The 21,751-nt window shown below is 45.7% G+C and overlaps 3 protein-coding genes across 8 annotated transcripts in view; 1 reads left to right on the top strand and 2 right to left on the bottom strand.

Moving 5' to 3' along the window:
- Positions 1-5,749, top strand: part of RPGRIP1L (RPGRIP1 like) — a 44,556-nt gene extending 38,807 nt beyond the window's left edge. For 5 of the 6 annotated variants that reach the window (XM_032123618.1, XM_032123621.1, XM_032123619.1 and 2 more), the window contains 2 exons: positions 1,540-1,673; positions 4,416-5,749. In XM_032123618.1, coding sequence (XP_031979509.1) covers positions 1,540-1,673; positions 4,416-4,519 — 238 coding nt within the window. In that variant the 3' untranslated portion in view covers positions 4,520-5,749. Of the gene's footprint in view, positions 1-515 lie in introns of all 6 variants that reach the window. The other variant, XM_032123622.1, reaches the window with a different exon arrangement.
- A 652-nt stretch (positions 5,750-6,401) lies between these two features.
- On the bottom strand, positions 6,402-16,752 carry RBM11 (RNA binding motif protein 11). The gene is given in 8 exon segments (XM_032123615.1): positions 6,402-6,601; positions 6,604-6,638; positions 6,640-6,698; positions 6,700-6,806; positions 8,446-8,543; positions 9,239-9,317; positions 10,257-10,419; positions 11,368-16,752. Coding segments are annotated over 8 exon segments (768 nt in total). The 5' UTR covers positions 11,470-16,752; the 3' UTR covers positions 6,402-6,476.
- A 99-nt stretch (positions 16,753-16,851) lies between these two features.
- Positions 16,852-20,907, bottom strand: RPS4X (ribosomal protein S4 X-linked). The gene is made up of 7 exons (XM_032123614.1): positions 20,869-20,907; positions 20,588-20,665; positions 19,883-20,063; positions 19,350-19,447; positions 18,161-18,332; positions 17,594-17,751; positions 16,852-17,012 (listed from the first exon to the last, which is right to left on the bottom strand). The coding sequence occupies exons 1-7, from the start codon at positions 20,869-20,871 to the stop codon at positions 16,911-16,913; spliced, it is 792 nt and encodes a 263-aa protein (XP_031979505.1). The 5' UTR covers positions 20,872-20,907; the 3' UTR covers positions 16,852-16,910.
- Positions 20,908-21,751: the final 844 nt, after the last annotated feature.

Here is a 21,751-nt window from a genome sequence, read left to right as displayed (position 1 = left end):
GAAAGTGTTCCTTGGCCCCAGAATTTAAAAAAATAAAAATTAAAAAAAAACAGTGTATATATATATGGATGTAGCAGACATCTATTATATGAATACATATGAGAAAAATTATAAATTAGACTTGTTCAATTTCATAGTAATAATTTTGTTCTTATTCACTTTTTTTCATTGAGATAGCATGTGCATTACTTGGGGAGAATGAATTACATACTTTTATTATGTTTCTTCTTGAATGTCAATCTTCATTGAAATGGAACAACTATTAATTTAAAGATCCATTTAATTCACAGAAGAGTAGGACACCTGCTGATTGCATTTGAAGTGTCAGAGTCATTTGTAAATCTTATTCACAAATCACTGATTCACTCCGAGTAAGAGAGAGTGATCACTCTTCGTTCCACTTCCCTTATTTTGCCATCTGTATTAGGAAGGTTGCTAAACATGTTCTACTAAAGCATGTTCTACTACGATTTAACAATAATGAGGATAAAATACTCCTTTTTTTTTTCTGACAGATAATTCAGTTGCTAAAGAAATTTCCCTGTCCAACCATCCAGGACCACTCTGGCAGTCACACTTCACCACCTGAGCTGGGACTGAGGTCCCTTTGCAGCTACACCCAACACACTATCCCAGTCAGACCAGTTCCCCTCACCAGCTCCAGCCCAGGTTTCCAGTTGCTGAGTCTGAGAGGTCCCAATCCTTAAAAAAATTTAATTTTGGTGCAGTAATTAAACAAGACAATAACAGTTCAAGTTGGAGCCTCTGAGGAGCAACCCTGAACAAAGGAACCCCTGGGCTTTTGTACCCTGACGGGACAGTCTGAGGGTCATCATCTCCTGCCATGTCCCCGAGTGTCCCGCACCTGGCTGTACCCAAAGTCTGGGGTTTATTGGCTCCTGCTGTGTCTCTGGGTGTCCCTCCCCTGAGTGGGCCACAGGTCCCTGGGCCCTTTGTTTTGCTAATGGATGGCAGTTCACAGCCTCTTGCCTTGGGCTGGGCTCCTCCAGTGCTCAATCTGCAGCTGCTCCTGAGCCACCTGCACTGGATGGATCCCTCAACACCGTGAAAGAAAACAGCTGGTCTGTGTGCTGCAATTTCCCCTATAAATACTTAGATATCTATACTAAATATTTCACAAACCGGAGGTAAAATTAAGGTAAAAAGCAGTGAGCTTTTTCGCAGAACAGAAGCATTTGTCTCTTACGTGTGCCATCATGTCACTACTGTCCCCTGTGTTACTAAGTAGGTTGTTTCCTGCAGTTATCAGAATGTCTGGTTTGGCTTGTGCTGAAATTTCAGTTCTGTATTGAATAAATAGGAAGGCAGAAGCTCATCAGTAGTCCAGTTTCCCATTTTATCGTAGCAAGAAGACCACCAAGAAACAAAATTTGTGGAAAGATTCTGCCCATACACCAAATGTTTCCACCTCTATGCATTTTAAACTTGTAAAATAGTGTGGTTTTTCCTTTTTTATGGTTTGTAATTTGATTTTTGACCCTTTTTGAACGCAAAATACCTTTGTGTGTGTGTGTTTAGCCTAAAATTTACAGTGGTCAGTGATCCCCCAGAAGATGAACAGGATCTTGAATGCGAGGATATTGGGTTTGCTTATGTCAGTTTAAAAGAGATATTCCAGAAGCAAAGAGATATCATTGAGCAAGATATTGATGGTGAGTTTTAAAGATCACTTTCTTGTAAACTTCTGTAGCCTAAAATTTGTTGAATTTCTACTTTGCTTTGCAGGCTTTGCTGTGCAAGTAATTGTTTGACATTGTTTCAGTAAGAAATTCTTTAATACTAACTAATAACTTCCACATTGTTTGCAGAAGTCTGCAAAAATTATCTATTACTGTTATTCCTTAAAGTCTGTTTTAAAAAAAAACCCAAACCAAACAGCATTCTCACCTCATAGTAACTAGTTTATAAAACCTAAGAACTTTCAAGCCATGTCCACTACTATAATTCTCTCTTTTCTACAACATACTTCATTATGGTAGGATGATAAATATATATTTTGTATAAAAATTTGTTTTGTATTAAAATTTATATCACCAATTTGGTATTACTAATGTCTATATTTTATTTGAAATTACGTTATAACCCCCAGAGTACCTTCAAGTCTATTTCCTCCATATGAAACACGTATGAGACTCTATATGAAATACTGGTGGTTTTGGTTAGGAATCCCTTTTAGCAAGCACCCTTCTGTAACAGACTGTGACCAAACTCACTGTGACCCATTAGAGCAAGGTGATGTGAGTAGGAAGTGTGGAATCTTCCATTTCCTGGGGTCATAGGATGCATTTTTATAACACTTATAAGAAGATTCAAGAAGACTTTTTGGTCCTTTTGTAGAGAGTGAGGATAATATTCTCCTTGCTCAATTTCCTGTTCCCCATGGCAGCAGGGACATGGTTAACAATGGTGCACTTTTCTCTTCACCTTTTCCTCTCCATCCTCTTTCCCCATTGGGGTGAAGCTCAGTGAAGAAGCTGAAAGCTGAAAGTCACTCTCCTTTCCAGTAAGTGAACTAGTTCGATGACTGGATGCAGAGCACCCACGTTCACAAGGTGCCTTTTGCAGTAGCAAGAGTTCTGGTGAGCCCCAACAGAATGCCAGGCTAATGTGACTTTACCACTTCTACTACTGTGTCTAATTCCTGTACCTTGAGCAATGGGGAGCTGAGTAATGAGGGAAAAAAATAGGCTTTCTTATCCATTCCCGTTATCACACACAATTTGCACCCATGCTGTTGATAAAACACTCAAAGTTACAGGAATGCGATAAGGAAAATTCTAAGAAGAATCAAATTTCCATACTCTGGAAAAATAATATACAGATTTGATGCATTTCGTGCTGTAGCTGAGCAGCTTAAGCTTTTCTCCACCAATCATTTTTCTCCAAGTACAAAAGCTCCTCCAAAAATGTATTCTGTAATCTCTCACTGGAAGGTGGGTTTTTGTTCTGGAATTTATGACCATACCTCCCACTGTCATAATTCCCATTTGATAAGATTGATTAGTTATGTAAACATAATTTTTGAAAGTCACTTTTCAAAAAACTCTTAAAATTCCTAATCACCATCTGAGAGAATTATTAGGACCAGAAGGACTGGGTTTTATTACAAGTTACTGGAAGCTAATCATTACCATGTAATGACAACTACTTCAGTATTGTGAGGAGCATTTCTTCCCCTAATCATCAGACATTTAAACTAATTTTTAATTTATGTTAATTATATCTATGAAAATTATAATAATAGCTAGAAATAATTCTATTCTTTTTCCATTCTGCACTTCTCCCCTTTCCTGCATATGCTGTACAGTTTTTTGGGGTTTTTTATTGCATCCATAACATATAAACTTGGATATTTTCTGAAAACTAAGATGTTTCAGAGAATTTAAATTAATTTTATGTTAATATGTCAGATCATGGTAAAAGAATATATCTGTATATTTTCTTGGATTAAGTCATTGTAAAAGGATCAGTTCTTAAGATCTGGACACAGATGTCAATTAAATGTAGGAGCATAATAAACAGAATTCCTAAGTAATGTACACGTTCTCTGAGTTGGATATTGGTTTAAGGAAAAATAATAAACCTAGATACAGGGAAGTTCATAGGACACTACCGCATGAAGATAAAGTCATTCTTAAGTTAGATAACATAAACTTCCTTTATTCTTTTTGAGGATTGCAACCATATATCTTTTTCATATTTTGTTCCTTTCATTGCTGATTATGTCAACATGATTTATGTGAAATTTGAAGCACTTAAGTGAATGGCTAAGCAAGAAGATGAATGAAAAATATTATAGTAAAAACATCTAACAGTCTGTCTCAGAGATAATAGGACAGTATAAAAAGTGAGACAATAGAATGTGTTATCTTCAGATATAATTAATTACAATTATCCTGTTCTTTTTTTAAGTAAAAAGGATACAGTCTCCTGAAGTCTGCTCTTGAAATTGACAGTTCACTGAGTGATTTGTTGAGGCTCATTTGGACCCATCCATCATACACAGTGCGGAAAATGCATTAATTGGTGTATTTTTACTTAAAACTACTCCTATATATGTAAATATGTCTTTAATAGAATTTGGAACATCTTTATTTACATCTTGTGAAAAATAATTCTTTTATATAGGTAATTAATATATCAACACCTTCCTTTTTAGATTAATTCAACACTAATATTTACTGATGTACATTCTGGTTCTAAGAGTGGTTAATTTCCAGTAGCCTGAGGACCTGAACTGGAAGATTGGTTATTTATTTATTTATTTATTTCTCCCTTTTTTTTAGCATATGCTAGGTGCCCTTTAATCTGCCAAACACTAAGGAAAATCATCAAAACAAAAGTGAAATCTTAAGTTAAATAGCTAATGCTGTTTTCTGATGTTGCCTTTCTAGTTTTCGATTCACAAGATGCCGGTTCAGTAATTGGAAAGCTCACAGTGACAGTGGAGGCCCTCCATGCACTGCGTTCAGTCCATGAGGAATGCAAAAATGTCTAGGAGGCAGGAAAAGGACATTTGCCTACAGAAGTTCTTGCTCCCAGTGTAAAGATATACTTGATGATTCATCAAAAATGAGATATTTGTCATTCTTACAGTATATTTAATGTAAAACGTATATGAAAAAGATGCTTGATGTGCAGGTGTAAAGTTCTGTACACTTTTCGGTCTGTTTTCTTATTTTTAAGGTCCTTGCTGAAATCATACTTCAAGCTCTCAACACCTGATAGTATCACAGTCTAACTTAGTTATAACAAAGTTTGGTTTCAAATGAAAGCTGCTTGTAAATTATCAGATACCAGTTTCAGGGTATTTTGTCTAAAGAAATAAGTGATGGTGAACCTTCAAACAGAAATGCTTGTTGATTCTTACTAAGAGTAGTTCTGTCACAATACTCTGTCAGAATACGATCACTCATGTTAGAAGTGACTTCAGGTAGTTTTTAGTCCAGTCACTGCAGGATTAGGTATTATGTTAGGCCATGTTGCTCAGGGCTGTATCCAGCCTGGTCTGAAAACCTCCACGGATGGGGGCTGCTTAACTTCTCTGCACAACTTGTTCCAATGCCTGACTGTTCTCATAGTGAAAAAAAGGAGATGCATTTCTACACATTACTTCAATCCAAATTGAAGCCAAAACTAGATCTAAGCACGTGGAGAAGCTTTTGCACTTAATGCACCATCTAATAATTTGGGTTTTTTTCATTCTAGGGATGGCATGTTTGTAGTTTGTTTCAGCCATTTAACATTTTGCACAGAAATAAAAATAATGAAGCATTTTATTGTTGATTTTCGTGCTTTGCAATATGCCGTCAAATTTTCATCCAGTTTTGTGAAGCAGTTGACAAAAAATAGTTGTTATTGTTAACAATGCGGTTTGCTCAGGTAATGTTTCTGTAGATTTCAGTGGTAAACAATTTGTTATGGTTTATTCCTGGGTTCGGGGTTTTTTTATATTAAGCTTAGATTATTTTAAGAGTAAGGATAGCTGCAACAGTGCAAGACAGGTCTTGCACACAGTCTAGCAATTATTTGTTTCACATTTTTCTGGATTTGGAAAATAATCTATTTTCTATTTAGACAAACTCATTCTTGTTAAATGCAGAAATATATCCGTATGTATTAAAGTCACAAGAACTGAACCATCCTTGAAAAAATGTTGGAAAAATGTGGTCCTTCTACTACTACCAGAAAAAACAAATCAATAAACTCTTTTGCTTGTTATAAATCAGTGGTTATTCTGATCACCTACTCATAAGTACAAACAGCTACACAAGCTGATAGCCTTTGACTTCAGTGGTAATGAACAGCCAAACTTCACCTTAACATGAGGAAGAACTTCTGTACAGTGAGGGTGGCAGAGCACTGGGACAGCTTCCCAGGGAGGTTGTGGAGCCTCCCTCTCTGGAGACACGCAAGATGAAGACCTACCTGGACACATTCCTGTGTCGCCTCCAGGTGACCCTGCCTTGGTGGGGTGATTGGACTAGATGATCTCCAGAGGTCCTGTCCAACCACCAACCAACTATTCTGTGAATATATTTCTAATCAATGCCTTTTATTGAGGATAAGTAAAGGTGTGAGGTTGATGTAGCTGGGTCTGTGGAATGTGCAGCTACTTAAAGGGCCAGTGCAAGTACAGTGGAGCCAGCCAGACTCCTTTCAGTTGTGGGAGAGAGTGTAGAAGGGACACAAAAGCCAGACCTTGCAGACTCAGTGGGCTCTGGTTGGGTTTTGGGGAGAACTTGTTCCCCAGTGGGTTGGTGTGCTGGGAGAGGACGGGAAGGGGGACAGCGTGGTGGGTGCAGGTCCAGCTGGCTCGATGACCCTTCCGACTCGTATTTTATGTTTCTGTGCATAGCACATTTCAAAAATGCGATGAATCTTGAACATTCCTTCTTTAATAAGATTCAAACAGGAAAGATGAAAGCAAATATAATAATAAAAAATATCCAGTATTAATGTGTCTTTTTCTTGGCTTTGTGTTTTCTGCAGTTTTGGTCATGCTGTCTTTGTCTCCTTTTATTATCTTCAGTACTAGTGTCATTGTCACAACTTTGCCATTTTCTCTTTCTTTCTTTCATCCCACTCGCTGCACTTCACAGTCACTTGGATGTGGCCAATTCAGGAGAACTCTGTGCAGTCTTAAATTGTGCAGTTTGATTCTGATAGGGAGGAAAATGTTAAATCTGAAGGCATTGGTGGAGTCATCTGCTAATACGGAAATTGTTAACCTATTGGACTCTGTACTGTGTACTGCTATGCTAAAACATGGTACATTTAGAGAACTAGAAACTTAAGTTGTTAACACGGTGAAGGGGAAATTTTAAAGAATTTTGCATGCATTATGACTTACACAATTAAAAGACTGACAAACTATAAAATAACACAGAATGTTTGAGAATAAAGCTAGTATAGTTCAGAAAAGCAGACAAATTTTTCATGGCAAAGTTAGAACAGAGACATAATCTGATTTAAGATTAAATTGCCAGTTAGTCCCCACATAAGGTAAACAAACACGGTATTCCTTTCATTTCCTCATCTCTATTTTGATAAATAATTGTAACTGCAGTGCCTATTAGTAATGTACAGGCATGCACATCTGCAAGTTCCTCAAACCTGGTTTAACCAACTTTAAAGTCAATGTGGAACAAAGCATTCCAACAAGGAGCTTGAAAGATTCCCAAGTGAGCAACCTGCCAAGGTGAGATAGATCTGTGAAGGCACACTGGTAATGAGATCACTTTCTGCTGAAGCTTCAACAAACTATCATGTGAGACACACTGCAATACCATCTTCTCTGGCAAGCAGAAAAGGGGATGAAGTTGGTTGTGTGTGCTGGTCTGAGTCTGGCTGCACTGTGTATGTCTATTGCTTTGTTACTGAGGAGTAGGTTTATCAGCAAGCACAGATGGGAAGGTGGTGCACTTGGGCTTTCCAAAGGGAGTAGAGGAGACGGGAAAGTTGGTACAAGCACCAGCTCTTCTCAGGGCACAGCCTGGGAAGATGGGAGGGCAGGCCCCCCACCCCATCCATGCAACAGGGTCGATTCTCTCCATTTTCCTGCTCAGATTGCAGCCAATAAGGGTAATTGATCAAGACTGCCCCCCTTCTGTAGTTCTAAGGGCTAAGGGCTAAGTCCAGAGTCAGACTGGGTGAGCAGGACTGTCCACAGTTGGTACCTCACGTTAAAGGCTGGGTTTCTTCAGTCCTACCAGTCCACAGACTCAGCAAATTCAGAAGCTTCATTATGTGTTTTGGGGAGTAGGTTTGATGCACAAGTTTCCACCTGAAGAGACCAGTTTCCTTGCTTTGTGGAATATCTCAGACAGAGGAGATAAGGGCGAAAATGGTCCAGTGCACCAGAGTCTTGTAGAGGGGGAGTGAAGTGTGAGTTCTTGTCATCTACTGCTGTGAAAGTAAATCATGAAGGAGAGACCTGCACGGGCACGTGAAGGTTCAGGCCAGAAACCCTCAGACTGTCGCGTCCCAAACTTGGGCAGTGGTGACTGATTGAATTTTAGGGGTTTTTTTTTTGCACATTTCAAACTTCTGCTGGGCATTTCTGAATTGAGAAGAAGAATTGAGAGGTTTCCCCAATGGAATTAGCTGTATGTAAAGAAGCTGTTGCTTGCGTGGTTGTAGTCCAATGAGGTCAACTTGTCCCACCATTTGGAACACAGTGCAGGAGAGAGCTTTGTAGACTTTAGCATTTTTAGCTTCCTTATGCTATATATAGCACAGGACATTCTTGCAGGAAGAAAATAGTTTGGTTTGGTAGATCTTGTTATCAGAGGACCCTGAAGTGTCCTAATATTGTGCTTATAGCACATTTAGAGACATGAAGTAAGCACTGGTTTTTGCAGAAATGCAAAATGCATTCAGCTTCCTAAAACTGCTCCCAAATTTTTAACTTTTAACACAAACTCACCACCTCTTGAAAGCCAGGGTGATCATGAAGTAAACTGTTGTTCACTGGCAAAGGAGTAAAAGGAAATGGAGAATTTCCAGAAGGCTCTTGATGCCTAAAGGAAAAACAAGCAAATGTACAAAGGCTGGATGTCCACCACATACTGCTTATCAGAGTGCTGAGATTTAACTCTTGGGCTGTAATGGGAATATCCAAGAGGACAAGTGAGATATTAACAACAACACTTACATGAAAAAAAAAAGAACAAAGGAAATATACCCAAACTTAATTAATGACCAATCCTCATATGTGCACACACAAAAGGATACTAGATCTCACCATGGGAGTTCAGCTTAAATACTGAATCTGGGGTGTTCAGACTTCCATTATAACAGGTTTATAACTCTGCATTCAGATGTACATGACAGCTGTTTGTGCTTATACACACAAAAAATACAGGTGTAAACTCGCTGAGGGTTAAAAAAAGGCTCTCTGTTGTCAGATTTTTTTTCCCCCAATGACTGAAAACATTGTTAGTGCAAAACCCATGGTTCAGGATGCTCTCATGGTCCTGAATACTGCAGAAACAAATAAAGAATGGAAAATTGAAGCTGACTAAACATCTGGCAAGCTAAACAACCAAACATTAAAAGCAACTGCAGCCTGTTGCAAGCCCTCAGTAAGGATGCAATGACAAGATGCTGTTTTAATGAAAAACCTCAAAATTGCTCTGCCAGATCAACTCACTTTCTTAATAAGATTTTTTTTAAATTATAATCATAAGGTTCATTCACAGGTGATCTTTGTTACCTGTCTGCAGGAGAATCTAAGTCAATATGGTTTTCAAAACCATGCGTACAGCTGTCTAGTTCTGGTGAGTGAGAAGTCCCTGTAAATAAGACAAGAGTACAAGAGTGTAATGACTATTCAGTTATGACAATTCAATTAACAAGTTAAAAACCACAGAGAGTGTTTAGTGTCATCTGTAGTGTGCTAGTAGATCTCAGGCAGTATACAAAGGGTGTCATTTTATGCCAGATGATAATCAAGAGCATCATCTTACAGCTTGAAAATGTTCATTTCTCATTTATTCACTTACAGAAGCACAAATCAGGGCTGTTGAAGTAATCAAGAACAGCATCTTTGTCATCCCATTACAGACACAGGAGATGCTCCTGATTTTAGGAACCTCAGATATTCTGCTTAAACCCAGCAAATGCTCTGTTTGAAGGAAGAAGCGGCACAGTCCTAAGGAAGAAGTGGCACAGCAGGAACACGAGTCCTTAATGTCTGGGTAGCAAATGCTGCCTGTTCGTTGGCTTGCTCGGAGGTTTAGTTCCATATACATAAAATGAAGAATATGAGTTTGAATTCAATATATTCTTTGAACTACAATCCTTTCCCTTTAAAACAACAGCTCTGATAAAGCTGTGACTTTAGTCTAAAAATGATCCAAGAGCTCAATGGTGGCTGGCCTTACTGAATCAACTTTTCCTGTCAGACTACAAGGTAAAGTTATACCCCAATTCCTAAATGTAATCTGGCATGAAAACCTGGATTGCTGTTTTCCATACAGCGGTGTCTGACACAACTTTCAAGTTATGCTGTTCTGAACCAATCTATTGTATTCTCTTAGCAAACAAAAAACCACAAGGACTAAATCCTTCCCTCTGCAAAAGCCACAGGAAGTCTTTGTTTCTTAACAAAACCAACAAATTTTTCCAACTACAAATTGTTATCTTTGTAAAAGACTGTAGGATTCAAAACCGTTCTTTAAAAAGTTTAAAAATTTACACTTAAACTTTACCATTGGGACTATGAAACATACCCTTCCAATACTGCACAATAATTGGTCTTCCATACAAACGGATTCCATCCAGTAGAGCTTTTGCATAAGGCAGTGATACTTTGTGTTTAAAGCAGACATATCCAAAAGACTTAGGTTTTCCTTCTTTGTCCTCACAAATCATCACTTTGGTTAATGGTCCAGCCTGAAAGAAATTTCTATTATTTAGCAGAGACTGACGTTTCATTGTGTTTTGAGTATTTCATGATGATTTCTCTTTTGCTAAAGGTAAGTTTCTTACTTTGAAAATGTCTCTCCACGTTCCCAAAGCTCAAATTCTGAGCCTTCTACAAACAAAAATCAGCTCCACAAATCTTAAAAGGGAACCAAGCATCAGTTGATGTTTAGTCTTTCATGATCAGAATTTTTATTATTTTTAGAATACCATGCCATATTAATTAGCTTCCCAAAGGGGAAGACTAATTTACTGACTCCATAGCAAAAGTTACCTTCCAGTTCATCAATAAGATAATATCTTAGAAGTAGCAGTAGATACATGCTCATCATTTGATGGGGAGGGGTGGAGTGGGGGAAGAGCTAGAGGTCAGAGGTGCATGTTTAGGACTATGCCATAGCAGAATATTGAACTGGATACTTTCCAAGACAGGGCAAGACTACAATGAGAAGCATAGGCTGCTGCACCAAAAGGGAAACCTGAGTGAAAACAAGCTAAAACGAGGAGAAAAGACAAGTTACTGGGATGACCTAAAGACCCAGATCAAAGCTGGCAGTTGGATGACTGCTGCAGATTATGCAGAAGAATAATGCAAAACTGTGTTCTAAGAGCATCTTTATCACTTTTGCATTTTGTACTTTATTACTCATGTCCTCTAGGAAGATAAACTTTCTTAAGCTTACATTTACAGTTATAGAGCAGACTACTATTCAGCCTAGAAAACAGGTAGGAATTAAGCTCAGGCTTGAAACAGGTCCAACTACTTTGTGTTTCTACACTGTGACTGAAGGGTCGGGGTTTGAAGGGACTTCTGGAGAGCACGTTGCCCAACTCTCCTAACTAAACATCCCATTGGTGGAATATTTCTTCTCGAGCATTAGAACAGCATTTCGATATACAAAGGTACCAGTTCGCTACCTGCAGGAAGAGCTCGCAGAGGATCTCCTCTCTAACCCGGCTCTCCAAGTTCCCCACGAGTAGGGTCTGCTCCGCCGCCTCGGACCTCCCCGGCGACGACATAGAGCCTGCGGGAGCACTGCCGGGAGTGCCAGAAGAGCGTCCCAGCTGCTGGGAAGCTGCGCTCCGGGGCACGTTGTGAGGGGTCGGGCCCGGCTAGTGGCAACACTGGAACGCGGGCGGGTGGGTGCCGCGTCTGTTTGCGTGTGACACCACCCACAGCATCTCTTTGTAACACCGTACTTAATCGTTCGGTGTGTAGTAATGATGGTAAATACAAACATGAGGGGTTTTTTTTGCCACTGAATCTTAAGTCCTGGCAGGACTGACTGGTGCAAAACAAACCGACCAACCCTGAAAAACAATCCACCTCTCCAAACTTGTATTCACAAGTGTGTTCACACGATCCACTCCTGCCATTAACATTGCAATGAGTCCTCACTGTAGAAGAGGCTGCAAACAGAGCAAGTGCTCAGCTCAGGAGCAAAGAGGGAGGGTTTTATCAGATGGAACTGCATGCCAAACATACAGAAAACCTCTTTCTGCACTATGTTACTGTGTTGGCTTGAACAGCAGAAGTGATTTTATACTATGGAGCATCGAAACCATGGACTGACGTAATCTCTGCAATAAACTGCTGGAATTGTCCAGTCACAGCTGGGCAAATGAACAGAGACTTTTGCCTCTGATGAGCTTCCAGTGGCAGCAGGTCACAGGCAGAAAGCTGGGGAAAAAGCCAAAGCTTTTTTTTTACCCAAAGCCCCGGCTGCAGGAGCAGCCCCTGGGTAGGGGAGCACTGAGCTCACGGCACAACGAGAATTCCTGATCCAAGCTTTTTCCCGTAGAAACACCAGGTCAATCACTATCACTACTGTGATTATTTTCACACAGACCACTGTTATTGCAATAATATCCATAAACAAGTATCAAATTTCCCTCAAAAGAAAATGAGATACCAGTAAAACCTTCATGCAACAGTCTTCGTTATCTTCAGATGGCTTTGGAAGGGTAATACTTCTATATTCTACATCTCAGTGCACAACAGACTTTTTCAAACGAAGGCTCAGACCAACAAACCCTGATTTCTGCCAGCAGACAAGTTCCTTAGAGCATTCCTTCATCAAGGAATACGGACAGTGAATATATTTCAATTCATGTCTCAGGTCCATTCCTTAGCAGTCACTAAGGAAATTAACTTCAAAATAATCTGCAACCATTGTAAAATCACTTCGGCACAAACCTATCTGTCTCTACGTTTATGACCATCGAGACAGAGAGAGCAGGAGAATGACAGGACTGAAGCAGAGCAATGGGGACAGATTGGAATAAAAAAATTAAAAAAGACAGCAACAGGCAGCAGGCCAGAGCAAAAAGAGAAAACAAGAGGAAGAACAGACCAATATAGAAACGAGGCAAGGGACAAAGTGGGATACCGTGAAAGAAAGAAGGACAGGGAGTGGGACACTGGGATAGAGACAATGAGAGCAACAGAGAATGACAGAGATATGAAGAACAAGAAAAAACAGGGCCAGAGGGGTGAAGTAATAAATATCAGGGTCAGGAAACAGCAAAAGGATCAGAGAGAGTAATAAATGAACAGGAAAATGGAAAGGGAAAGTGAGATCCAGAACTGAAAACACAGCAACAGTTAGCAAAACAAATGGATAGAGAGAGAAACAAAAGGAAGGAGGGAAACAGGTAGGAAGGCAGGGACACACTGCAGTACACAGAGGTACAGAGACGAAAAAAATGCCAAAGAACAGGCCAGATAAATTGTGAGAGGAAAAGAGGCAGATTCAACTCAGAACAAATCGATGGAAAAGGAAAAAACAGCTGTAAGCTGCAGAAGAGAGACAGAGTATGAAAAAAGGAAAGGGAACTGGTGTGAGACAGAAGCACAGAGAGAAAAAGGAAAGGGAATGTGGTAGGAAGAGGAAGCAAGACAAAATAGAGACAAGAGGAGAGATATAGGGAAGCAAAAGAAAATAATCACAGCAGCATGCAAAAAAAAAAAGGGGGGCCAGGAGAGAAACAAAGAGACCCTGAGACACACAAGAGGGGAGACAAGGGCCCAAGGGACCTTGGACTCACCTCAGCTCTGACTCTTGGCACTGCCGGGAAAATTTGTCTGTTCAGATGCTTCTTTCCCCTTCTCACCCAGAGAAGCAGGCTCTCACTTGCCTGCAGAGGGAGGTGGGTACCAGCCGGATGGCCTTCAATTTTTATTTCCTTGCCTTTTTATGGCCTCTCCAGGCTCCACCACAGCAGCTCCTGTCCGAGCCAGTAATTGCTCATCCTGTCCCTCTTCAGCCCACGCCCTGGAGGGAGCAAGGCCGGTACTAATGTTGGAAATTATATAAAGTTAAATTTTTTTTTTTTGTAACTTCTGTCAATTTAGTTCGCCTTTGCCCCGGGGGAAGGGAATTGAAGTTTCTTTTCAGGGGACTGGTTCACCAGGCAAGGTCTGATGAGCAACAGACTGGGAGTAGCACAAACGATAACAACCACTAACGATCATTAACGAACATCAATTCCAGACATCACCCCTGGCATGATCGAAGACACATGGTCTGGGAAAAGAGAGGTAAGAATGAGGACCTAATCAGCATCTAAGGCAAAGAAATTCATGTCCAATAGGAAACCAAATACTAAGAACTGTGCAACTTGGGACCAATGAACATTGGACCAATGAACATTGAACCAATGAATTGCTATGGGTTTTGACTGTATAAAATATGTGAAAAATCTAGTAAAGGACTATGTGTCATAGAATGATTTTCTCTGCACAATGCAGTCAATGCGTGGATGAAATTATTTCTGTTGCTCATCCTGGCCAGAACCACATCCTGGCCAAAATAAAGTAATGCCTTGATTCTCTAACACTAAAAATGTTGGAGAGGTTGGGTTTTTTAATTGTTTTTCCCGCAATTTCGGTGACACTAATGACCCACACAAGCCCGAAGTGAGTACAGTCACAGTGAGTACAGGGATGCTTCGGAGAAGAATGGACACTTTCATGCTCAGCCCGGCCTCTGGCAAAGAAGCAGCAGCGACTGTTATTACTGTAGATCCCTTGCACGAATCCCACCTTCTGCAGGGGCTTCTGGGGACACTTCGACGGGCAACCTGCCGCCGTCACGACAGGGCTGAGGGTGGCCAGTGGGCACAGGGCAGGTTTCAGGGGGGATGCTGGAGCTGGGGCAGCGGCACAGGGCGAGCAGGGCCGGTGGAGACTCAGGAGAGTTCTGGTGACACAGAGAGGCGCCCAGTCCGGGGATGTGGCCGCTTACTCCCAGGCCGGGAGCCGGAGTGGGTGGGCTGCAGCTTCTACCCCGCCATCCCGGGCGGCCCCGAGGCGGCAATTCCGCACCCGCTGAGACTCTCAGTCATCTCACCGCTGCCGCGACCTCATCCCTCACCCACCGCCGAGCCACGCGCCCGGTGCTCAGCCACGCCGCTCCCGAGCACCGCGCGGGCACCAGGCCCGGCAGCGGCTCCCAAGGGCACTCAAAAGCTGGGCGGCGGTACCGGCGCCGAAATTCCGCGCTTTGCACTCCGAGTGCCACCGCCATCGTGCCCGTGGGACAGCAGCGGCATGTCCTTACCAGGAGGCGGCTCAGACCACGGCCCCGCATAGCCGGCCCCGTGCGCACACGCGGGTTTAGCCGCCCACTTGCAGCTCGGCATTTTGGCCAGCGGGTTGCAGCAGGGAGATCCCGCTCCACCTTTTTCGGTCAACGCGCATTGGCGGCTTTCTTGGCTGCAGGAGCAGCTACGGACCAGACGGCGGCACCCGCCAGCGCGGCTCGGCGGGGTCCCGGCCCAGGAAGTCCCGCGGGGCCGCCTGGAGGGGGGGCAGGGAGCGGGGGGTCACAGCCGACGAGCAGGGAAAGGACACAGACGGAGGACGGGAGATGCACGGGAAACACAAGGATATGACATACACCAGTTCCAGCCGGGATAATGCTCAGCAGACACTTCATTTGGGATAACCCACACGAAGCAACTCAATCTGGCTAACTGACCCACACTGGATAATCCACAGCAATGCCCACCCCCAAACTGCAAATATTTCACCCCAAATTTTCCCAACTGATTTTGTTGTCATTTTGGAGGTTTTTTGCTAGTATAAAAATTGGGTTTTACTTTCCTAAATATTCAATTTGGCAATTTTCTGAAGCTTTTTCACAATATAAAACCTAAGTGATTTTTGCTTTTGGCTCTGTGTGTGAAAATGCGGGGTTTTTAGCTTTCTGGCTGCTCACATCTGTGCATCACAGGACAGCCCAGGTGCCAGTGCCCGCTGCCAGCACCATGAAAATCCTTGGGGATGCTGCTGCTCTGAGCCTGCACACCAGCCACAGGGAGCAGCACAGGGACACTTGAGGGATGGGAGCATGCATGGGCAGTGCCACAGGCATTCAGCTTTCCCTGAGAGTGTAACGTCAGAATACAGCTGGCTGCAGACACTTTCATGAGACTCGTCTACGTTTCACCATGGACACCTGATGAAGCCAATAAAAGATGCCAGTTTTCCAATCGTGCACATCTGTGCCCCATCCATCTTGGAAGACAGGTGCTCACAAGGCTGATGCAGGCAAGCAGAGTGGGACAGCCTCCAGGGCTCCTCTTCCCCAGGCCAAGCAGAGCAGAGGTTGCGAGTAGAGCTTTTGCCCTCAGCCTCTTTTATGCCTCCATCACTCCAGCTCCTCCACTGGCATTGCTCCATAGTGCCCACACCCACCAGGACCTGGTGGCCCCAGCCTGCACACCATGCCCAGGCACAGCCTCCCCTTCCCTACAGTGTTGCCTGCACCCTTGCTGGCACAGCCTAGTTGTGGGACTGCCCTTGCTGACTGGGCATAATGCCCACACCTGCCCACCTCGCCCTCCACAGCCACTCCCACAGCCACAACTGGTCCCCAGCTCTCTGGCTCCTGCAGGGCATCAGCCCATCGCCAGGCTGGTGGTGCTCAGTATCCCCAGTAGCCCATTCCCCTCTCACCTAGTCCTGGCTGTCAGCGTGATCACTTGCACCCTCTACCTCCACAGAAGACACTGAAGAGCAGCCCCTGAGAGATCTCCTCACTGCGTGGCCATCAGCCAGGCTTGGACACTGAATGCCAGCACCCTTGAAGCCAGCACAGCTGGGGCAATCCCTCAAGCTGATCTGGCACCACTGGCTACAGGAGAGCCCAGCTAGCTCTCCCCAGATCCCTGCCCCTCCTGCACATTCAGGAGCATTCGTGCCAACACCTTCCCAGGGACAGAGCAGTCTGAAGGCTTTCCCACCCTTCCTCCTTGCCTTTCTGGAATACAGCTGTGGCAGTTGCTCAGATTGATGGGAGTGTCCCCAGAGAAGCAGGACCTTCTGAAGAGCAGGGCCTGGCACTAGCAGCATGGCTCCCCCCCTAGCCCTCAGGATGCTCCCCAGCCAGTCAGAGCCATGTAGTAAATGGTTTAATTAACACACTGACAGCACCAGAGCCAGCATGAGCTGGACTTTATCCGCTGCTTTGCTTGGCTGCCAGTCTCTTGTCTCTCTCTTCAGCAATGGTCAGGCGGATGCCCTTTCCACGGGGCAAGGAGATCCATGGCTTGTTGCCCTGCAGCAAGGGAGAAGAAACCACTTCACACCAGGAAACCCAGATAGCAACAGAGCTCTCCCTCTAAGGGGGAAAGCAGCAGAAGCCCACCCCTGCTCATGCTGGGCCAGGTACACATGGTGGTGGCACTGGCCCAGCAGAGGCCTCTAAGGAAGGTGCCAAGGATGCAAAGGTCTACAGCTGCCTTTCAGTCACATCCTTGAAGAATGCACTTCAGCCAAAACCAAAACACCGCCCCCCTCCAATCTGGACCCGTCAGGGATGGCAAAACAGCAGAGGCTTTTCGGGGGGCACTCTGAGTCAGAGCAGCTGCCCAGATCACACCAAGGTCTGAGCACCGCTCAGCCCCCAGCTCCCAGGTTTCAGGGCTGCTTATCGAAAACATCTGCATTCCTCAATTTGCAAATGCTTCTTCCCCTTCCCAGAGCAGGCAGAAATACAGGGAATCAGAACTGAGGACAGCTCTGAAGCTCCACTGTGTGGAAAGACAGCTGCCTAAGGAAACACTAAGGCTCTTTGCCACAGCCAGCAGGCCCTCACAAGAGGAGAGAACCCTCCACCTGGTGCCCCCACGGCCTTACTTTGCCTATAACGAAGATGTTGGAGAGCCTGGTGGCAAAGCTGTTGCCGTTGGCGTCCTTCACATGAACCACGTCAAACGACCCGGGGTGCCTCTCCCGGTTGGTGATCACCCCAATTCGGCCCAAGTTGGCACCGCCAGTCACCATGCACAGGTTACCTGAGTAAGGGAATACAGGTGTGACAAGAGCTGGCACCAGGTGCTGTGGTGAAGTCCTTCCACTCGGGCTTTTTGCCCATACCAAACATTCCCATTCCAGCTCACAGCTCTGTGACTGAAACCTTCTCTCACCACCAAGAGATAAGCCCAACCACCTCCCCACCAGCTCGCTGCTTCTGCCTGGTGCCTCAGAACTGCCAAGTCCCTACTGCCAAATGCTTCCCACTGCTAGGACACAGGAGGAATCCCCTGCTCCACCTGCAGGTGGACATGCTCCTGGGAAACAAACCCATTCCCAAGGTTGACACCACTGCCTCTCTATTCAGTGCAAATATGCTTAGCATTTAACTTCCATACTGCTCTCCACAGTGGGGAAGGGTACAGTGTTTTAATGGGATGCAAGACCTACCTGTGTCAAACTTGATGAAATCTGTGATCTTGCCTGTCTCCAGGTCAATCTGGACCGTATCATTCACCTTGATGAGGGGGTCTGGATAGCGGATAGTGCGGGCATCATGAGTGACCAAGTGAGGGATTCCTTTGGTGCCCACAAAGATCTTCCTCACCTTGCACAGCTTGTACTGCAAACAAAACCCAACACCTCTCAGCTAAGGCAGTGAACAATGCCATGGACTAGGGAACAGAGCCACCAGTCACAGCAGAACACCGAGACACGCAGGGCTCACAGTATGAGCCCAGGCAGTGACTTGCCCAACTCCCTGCCTCAGTAAATGACTTTTGAACAGCTGCCATGCAGCTTTGCTACAGCCCCACCAGAAAACACCTTTGCTGTGGGAGCAGCAGCCCACTTTGGGCTTCAGTCTCCCCACAAACACTGGTTGCACTTTCACAAGAAAGTCTTTACCAGGGCAGTTCCTTTATTATTCCCGGACGCCCGTGGGCACACAACAGAGTGAGAGGGCTGCATTTCTCCAGGACCCAAGAGATACCCATACTCTCCAGGGCATTGATTTCCCTCCTGCCTGTCACCCTATCTCCCTCATAGCCTCTCTGGACCTCCAGACCAACACAGCGTACTTAGAGAAGCACATCACAATGAGAACAGAAGTCCCAAACCACAGCGAAGAGCTGGCTCCAGCACAGCCAAGTCTGCCATCCACACAGCCACGTGCCTGCACAGCCTGCCCTAAGGAAGGAGATGCAAAGCAGAGCGTGGCCTCGCAGCTCAGGCACAACATGCCTGGGTTAAGGAAACGCAGGAGGAAGTTGCTCCCCAGCATTCAGGGTGAGACGGCAGTTTTGTTGTCCTGAGAAGAAGTTCAAGGCTTCACGGAAAAAGTTCAAGGTTCCATGTTTCTGGTCACTGTTAGCTGGCAAAGCCAAGACTCTTCTCCACCCCATCTCCAGCACCAGACAGTACACCTACACCCATCTGTGAATTACTTTCATGTCACCAAGAACTGCTCCCCGACACAGGCTTCGCCACAACCCCGAATGCCCCAGCCGCAAGTGCAGCATGGCCTCAACTGTCACGGAAGAGAGAGACATCAGCTCTCATTCAGGAGATGCCGAAGAGGAAACACTGACCCAGCCAAACCCAACTGGACCCATGCTTACACCACCCCGAAGCTGCTCACCTTGGCCTCCTCAGGTGTGATGCGGTGCACAGCAAACCGGCCCTTGGTATCATACACCAGGCGGAAATGCTCACCTGTCTTCTCAATACTGATGACATCTGATTGCAGACAGGGAAATACAACAGCAGCTGTTATCAGCTCATTACCCAAGACCCTAACTTGGCATCAAGGTTACGTTTAAAAATAACCAGGCACTGCTGAACAACACTTAGGGTGTGATTGATGAGGTTGGGATCTACCCTTGACCACGGGCTCACATCTTTTGCTGTGACAGACTGCAAATCAGAAAAAACTGCTGAAGGCTGGAACCTGAACAGCAACTTACCCACGTCAAGCAGGCGCTTACAGGCTACAGGCATCTGGCTTTGGTATTCACTGCTGTGCACAATTCCAAACTAAATAACAACTGCTTATACGTATCTTTTTTTCAACTCCAGAAGGGAAACCTTGCCCCTCAAATAACGCCAACCCCACAAAACACTCCCCTGACAGTGTAGAAGAGCTGCCTAAGGAACTGCCCCAACCCTACTCACCCATGAAGCCTGCAGGGTAGGTGATGTCGGTGCGGACTTTGCCATCTATTTTGATGAACCTCTGCATGCAGATCTTCTTGACCTCATCTCCTGTCAGAGCATACTTCAGCCGGTTTCGCAGGAAGATGATGAGGGGAAGGCACTCCCTCAGCTTGTGTGGGCCTGTTGATGGGCGGGGTGCCTGCGGACAGAAGCCTTCTGCTGGAGGCTCAAGCAGCATCAACTGCCCCAGAGAAGGAAACTACGGTGCCAACAGTGCCCGCAAGAGCATGCAAGGGCAGCAGCACAAAGTGCAGCTGCCACGCAGGCAGCGACCGGCTGCAGCTCTCCGTTCTTGGTATTCACAGCAGTTTCCCCCATCTCTTGCCAGCCTCACAAAACTGCCCCCAACAAAGCACGACCATCCATCTCAACCCAGAGCTGGAAAAGCACAGTAAGCAGCTCAAACGAGAACAGCCAATGACCCCGTCACATCCTCTGCAAACGGGGGGAAACGAACACTGTTCGTAAGGACCCCCATGTTAAACAAACACCTCCTGCTCACTCCAACTACCCCTGTTCACCTCCGCACAGTACCCGAACACTTCCCCTGATGTGACTGCGGCTGCCACGAGCAGCCCGGCCTCGGCCCCTCCTCCGATCCCGGCTTCAACCCCAAACCCAAGCCCGACCCCAGCTTCGACCCCAACCCAGGCCCGCACTCACAAAGACGCCCGTCAGCTTGTCCAGCATCCAGTGCTTGGGTGCAGCCACGCGCTTCAGATGCTTCTTGGGGCCGCGGGCCTACAGGAAGGGGTGTATTACGGGCCGCCGTCAGGCCCGGTCCCCCCCAGCCATCCCTCCCCGGCTCCCTCAGACTCCCGCCCCTCGGACCCTGGCGCCGGGCTCCCTCCCGCGCTTCTCGCCCCGGGGGGGTCGGCCAAAGCCCGCGGTGAGCGGGGGATGGCGGCGGATGGCGGCGGGGAGCGGCGGCGCCGCGCTCTCACCATGGCTGCGCTCTGCCGAGAAAGGGCTGGTGCTTCCGGCCCGCCGCGGATGGACAACGCGTGGCGGCGGAGACGTGCGTCGCCCCCTGGCGGCCCGGAGGCCCAGGGCCGTCCGCGAAGTGACGGGGCGATCGGGAGGGTTTGTCTCTTCCTCGCGGCCCCGACGGGGACGCTCCGCTCCGGGACACCGCGCTCAGGAACTCCCTGCTCCTAGCCAGGTCTCTGTGTCCATGGTCATCGCTGGTCACCGCTGATGGCGTGGGACAGCCCGCCACGTTGTGCCCCTGTAGTTTGGGAGAGCGTGTGAGTGTCGGAAGCCGATCCAGGGGTAACACCTGTACCGGGACACTGCCCTCCCCCTGCCACGGCCCCTCCCGGGGTAGAGCTGGGACCCCACGCAAAAAGCCCCCAAACCTGACGCCGGGCCTTAGCGTCCATTCCCGAGGGCAGTTCGGGGGTCAAGTGGTCCCAGGGAGGCCGACGTGTCCCTGCAGTGCTCCAGAGTCCCCGGAGCAATCCCAGGTCCCCGTACCCTGCCAGGCAGCCCAGTGAGTGCAGCAGCCCCACGCCTAGCACATCCCCACGACAGCGCTCCCGCAGCAGGGTGTGGCTGGGACAGAGGTCCCATTCCCGAGGGTGACACTGTCACCGAAAACACCGGGATAAATGAAAGTCTCTGGTTTTAGATTAGAGAGCAGCATTACTTATTCACAGTGCTGGGTGCATAGGGGGAGCTCCACCTATGATATATGCACACTTTCAAAACTTTTCACTATTTTAACACTTTAGCAAAGAAATTAATGTTCATTGGCTATACAGTACATCAGTCTCGTCATTAACTAGTTCGTTAATTTTTAATCTTCTATTAGTTATTGATTTCTTG

This window comes from Corvus moneduloides, chromosome 14 (genome assembly GCF_009650955.1).
Source record: "Corvus moneduloides isolate bCorMon1 chromosome 14, bCorMon1.pri, whole genome shotgun sequence".
Lineage (NCBI taxonomy): Eukaryota > Metazoa > Chordata > Aves > Passeriformes > Corvidae > Corvus > Corvus moneduloides.
This window is presented reverse-complemented; position numbering and strand designations above follow the sequence as displayed.

Excerpts from the sequence above, each read along its gene's own strand:
- RPS4X (XM_032123614.1), bottom strand. Across the intron at positions 20,064-20,587 it reads ACAAGCTGACGGGCGTCTTT|GCACCCCGCCCATCAACAGG; the intron begins GTGAGTGCGGGC and ends TTCTGTCCGCAG. Across the intron at positions 17,013-17,593 it reads ACATCTTCGTTATAGGCAAA|GGCAACAAGCCATGGATCTC; the intron begins GTAAGGCCGTGG and ends CCCTTGCTGCAG.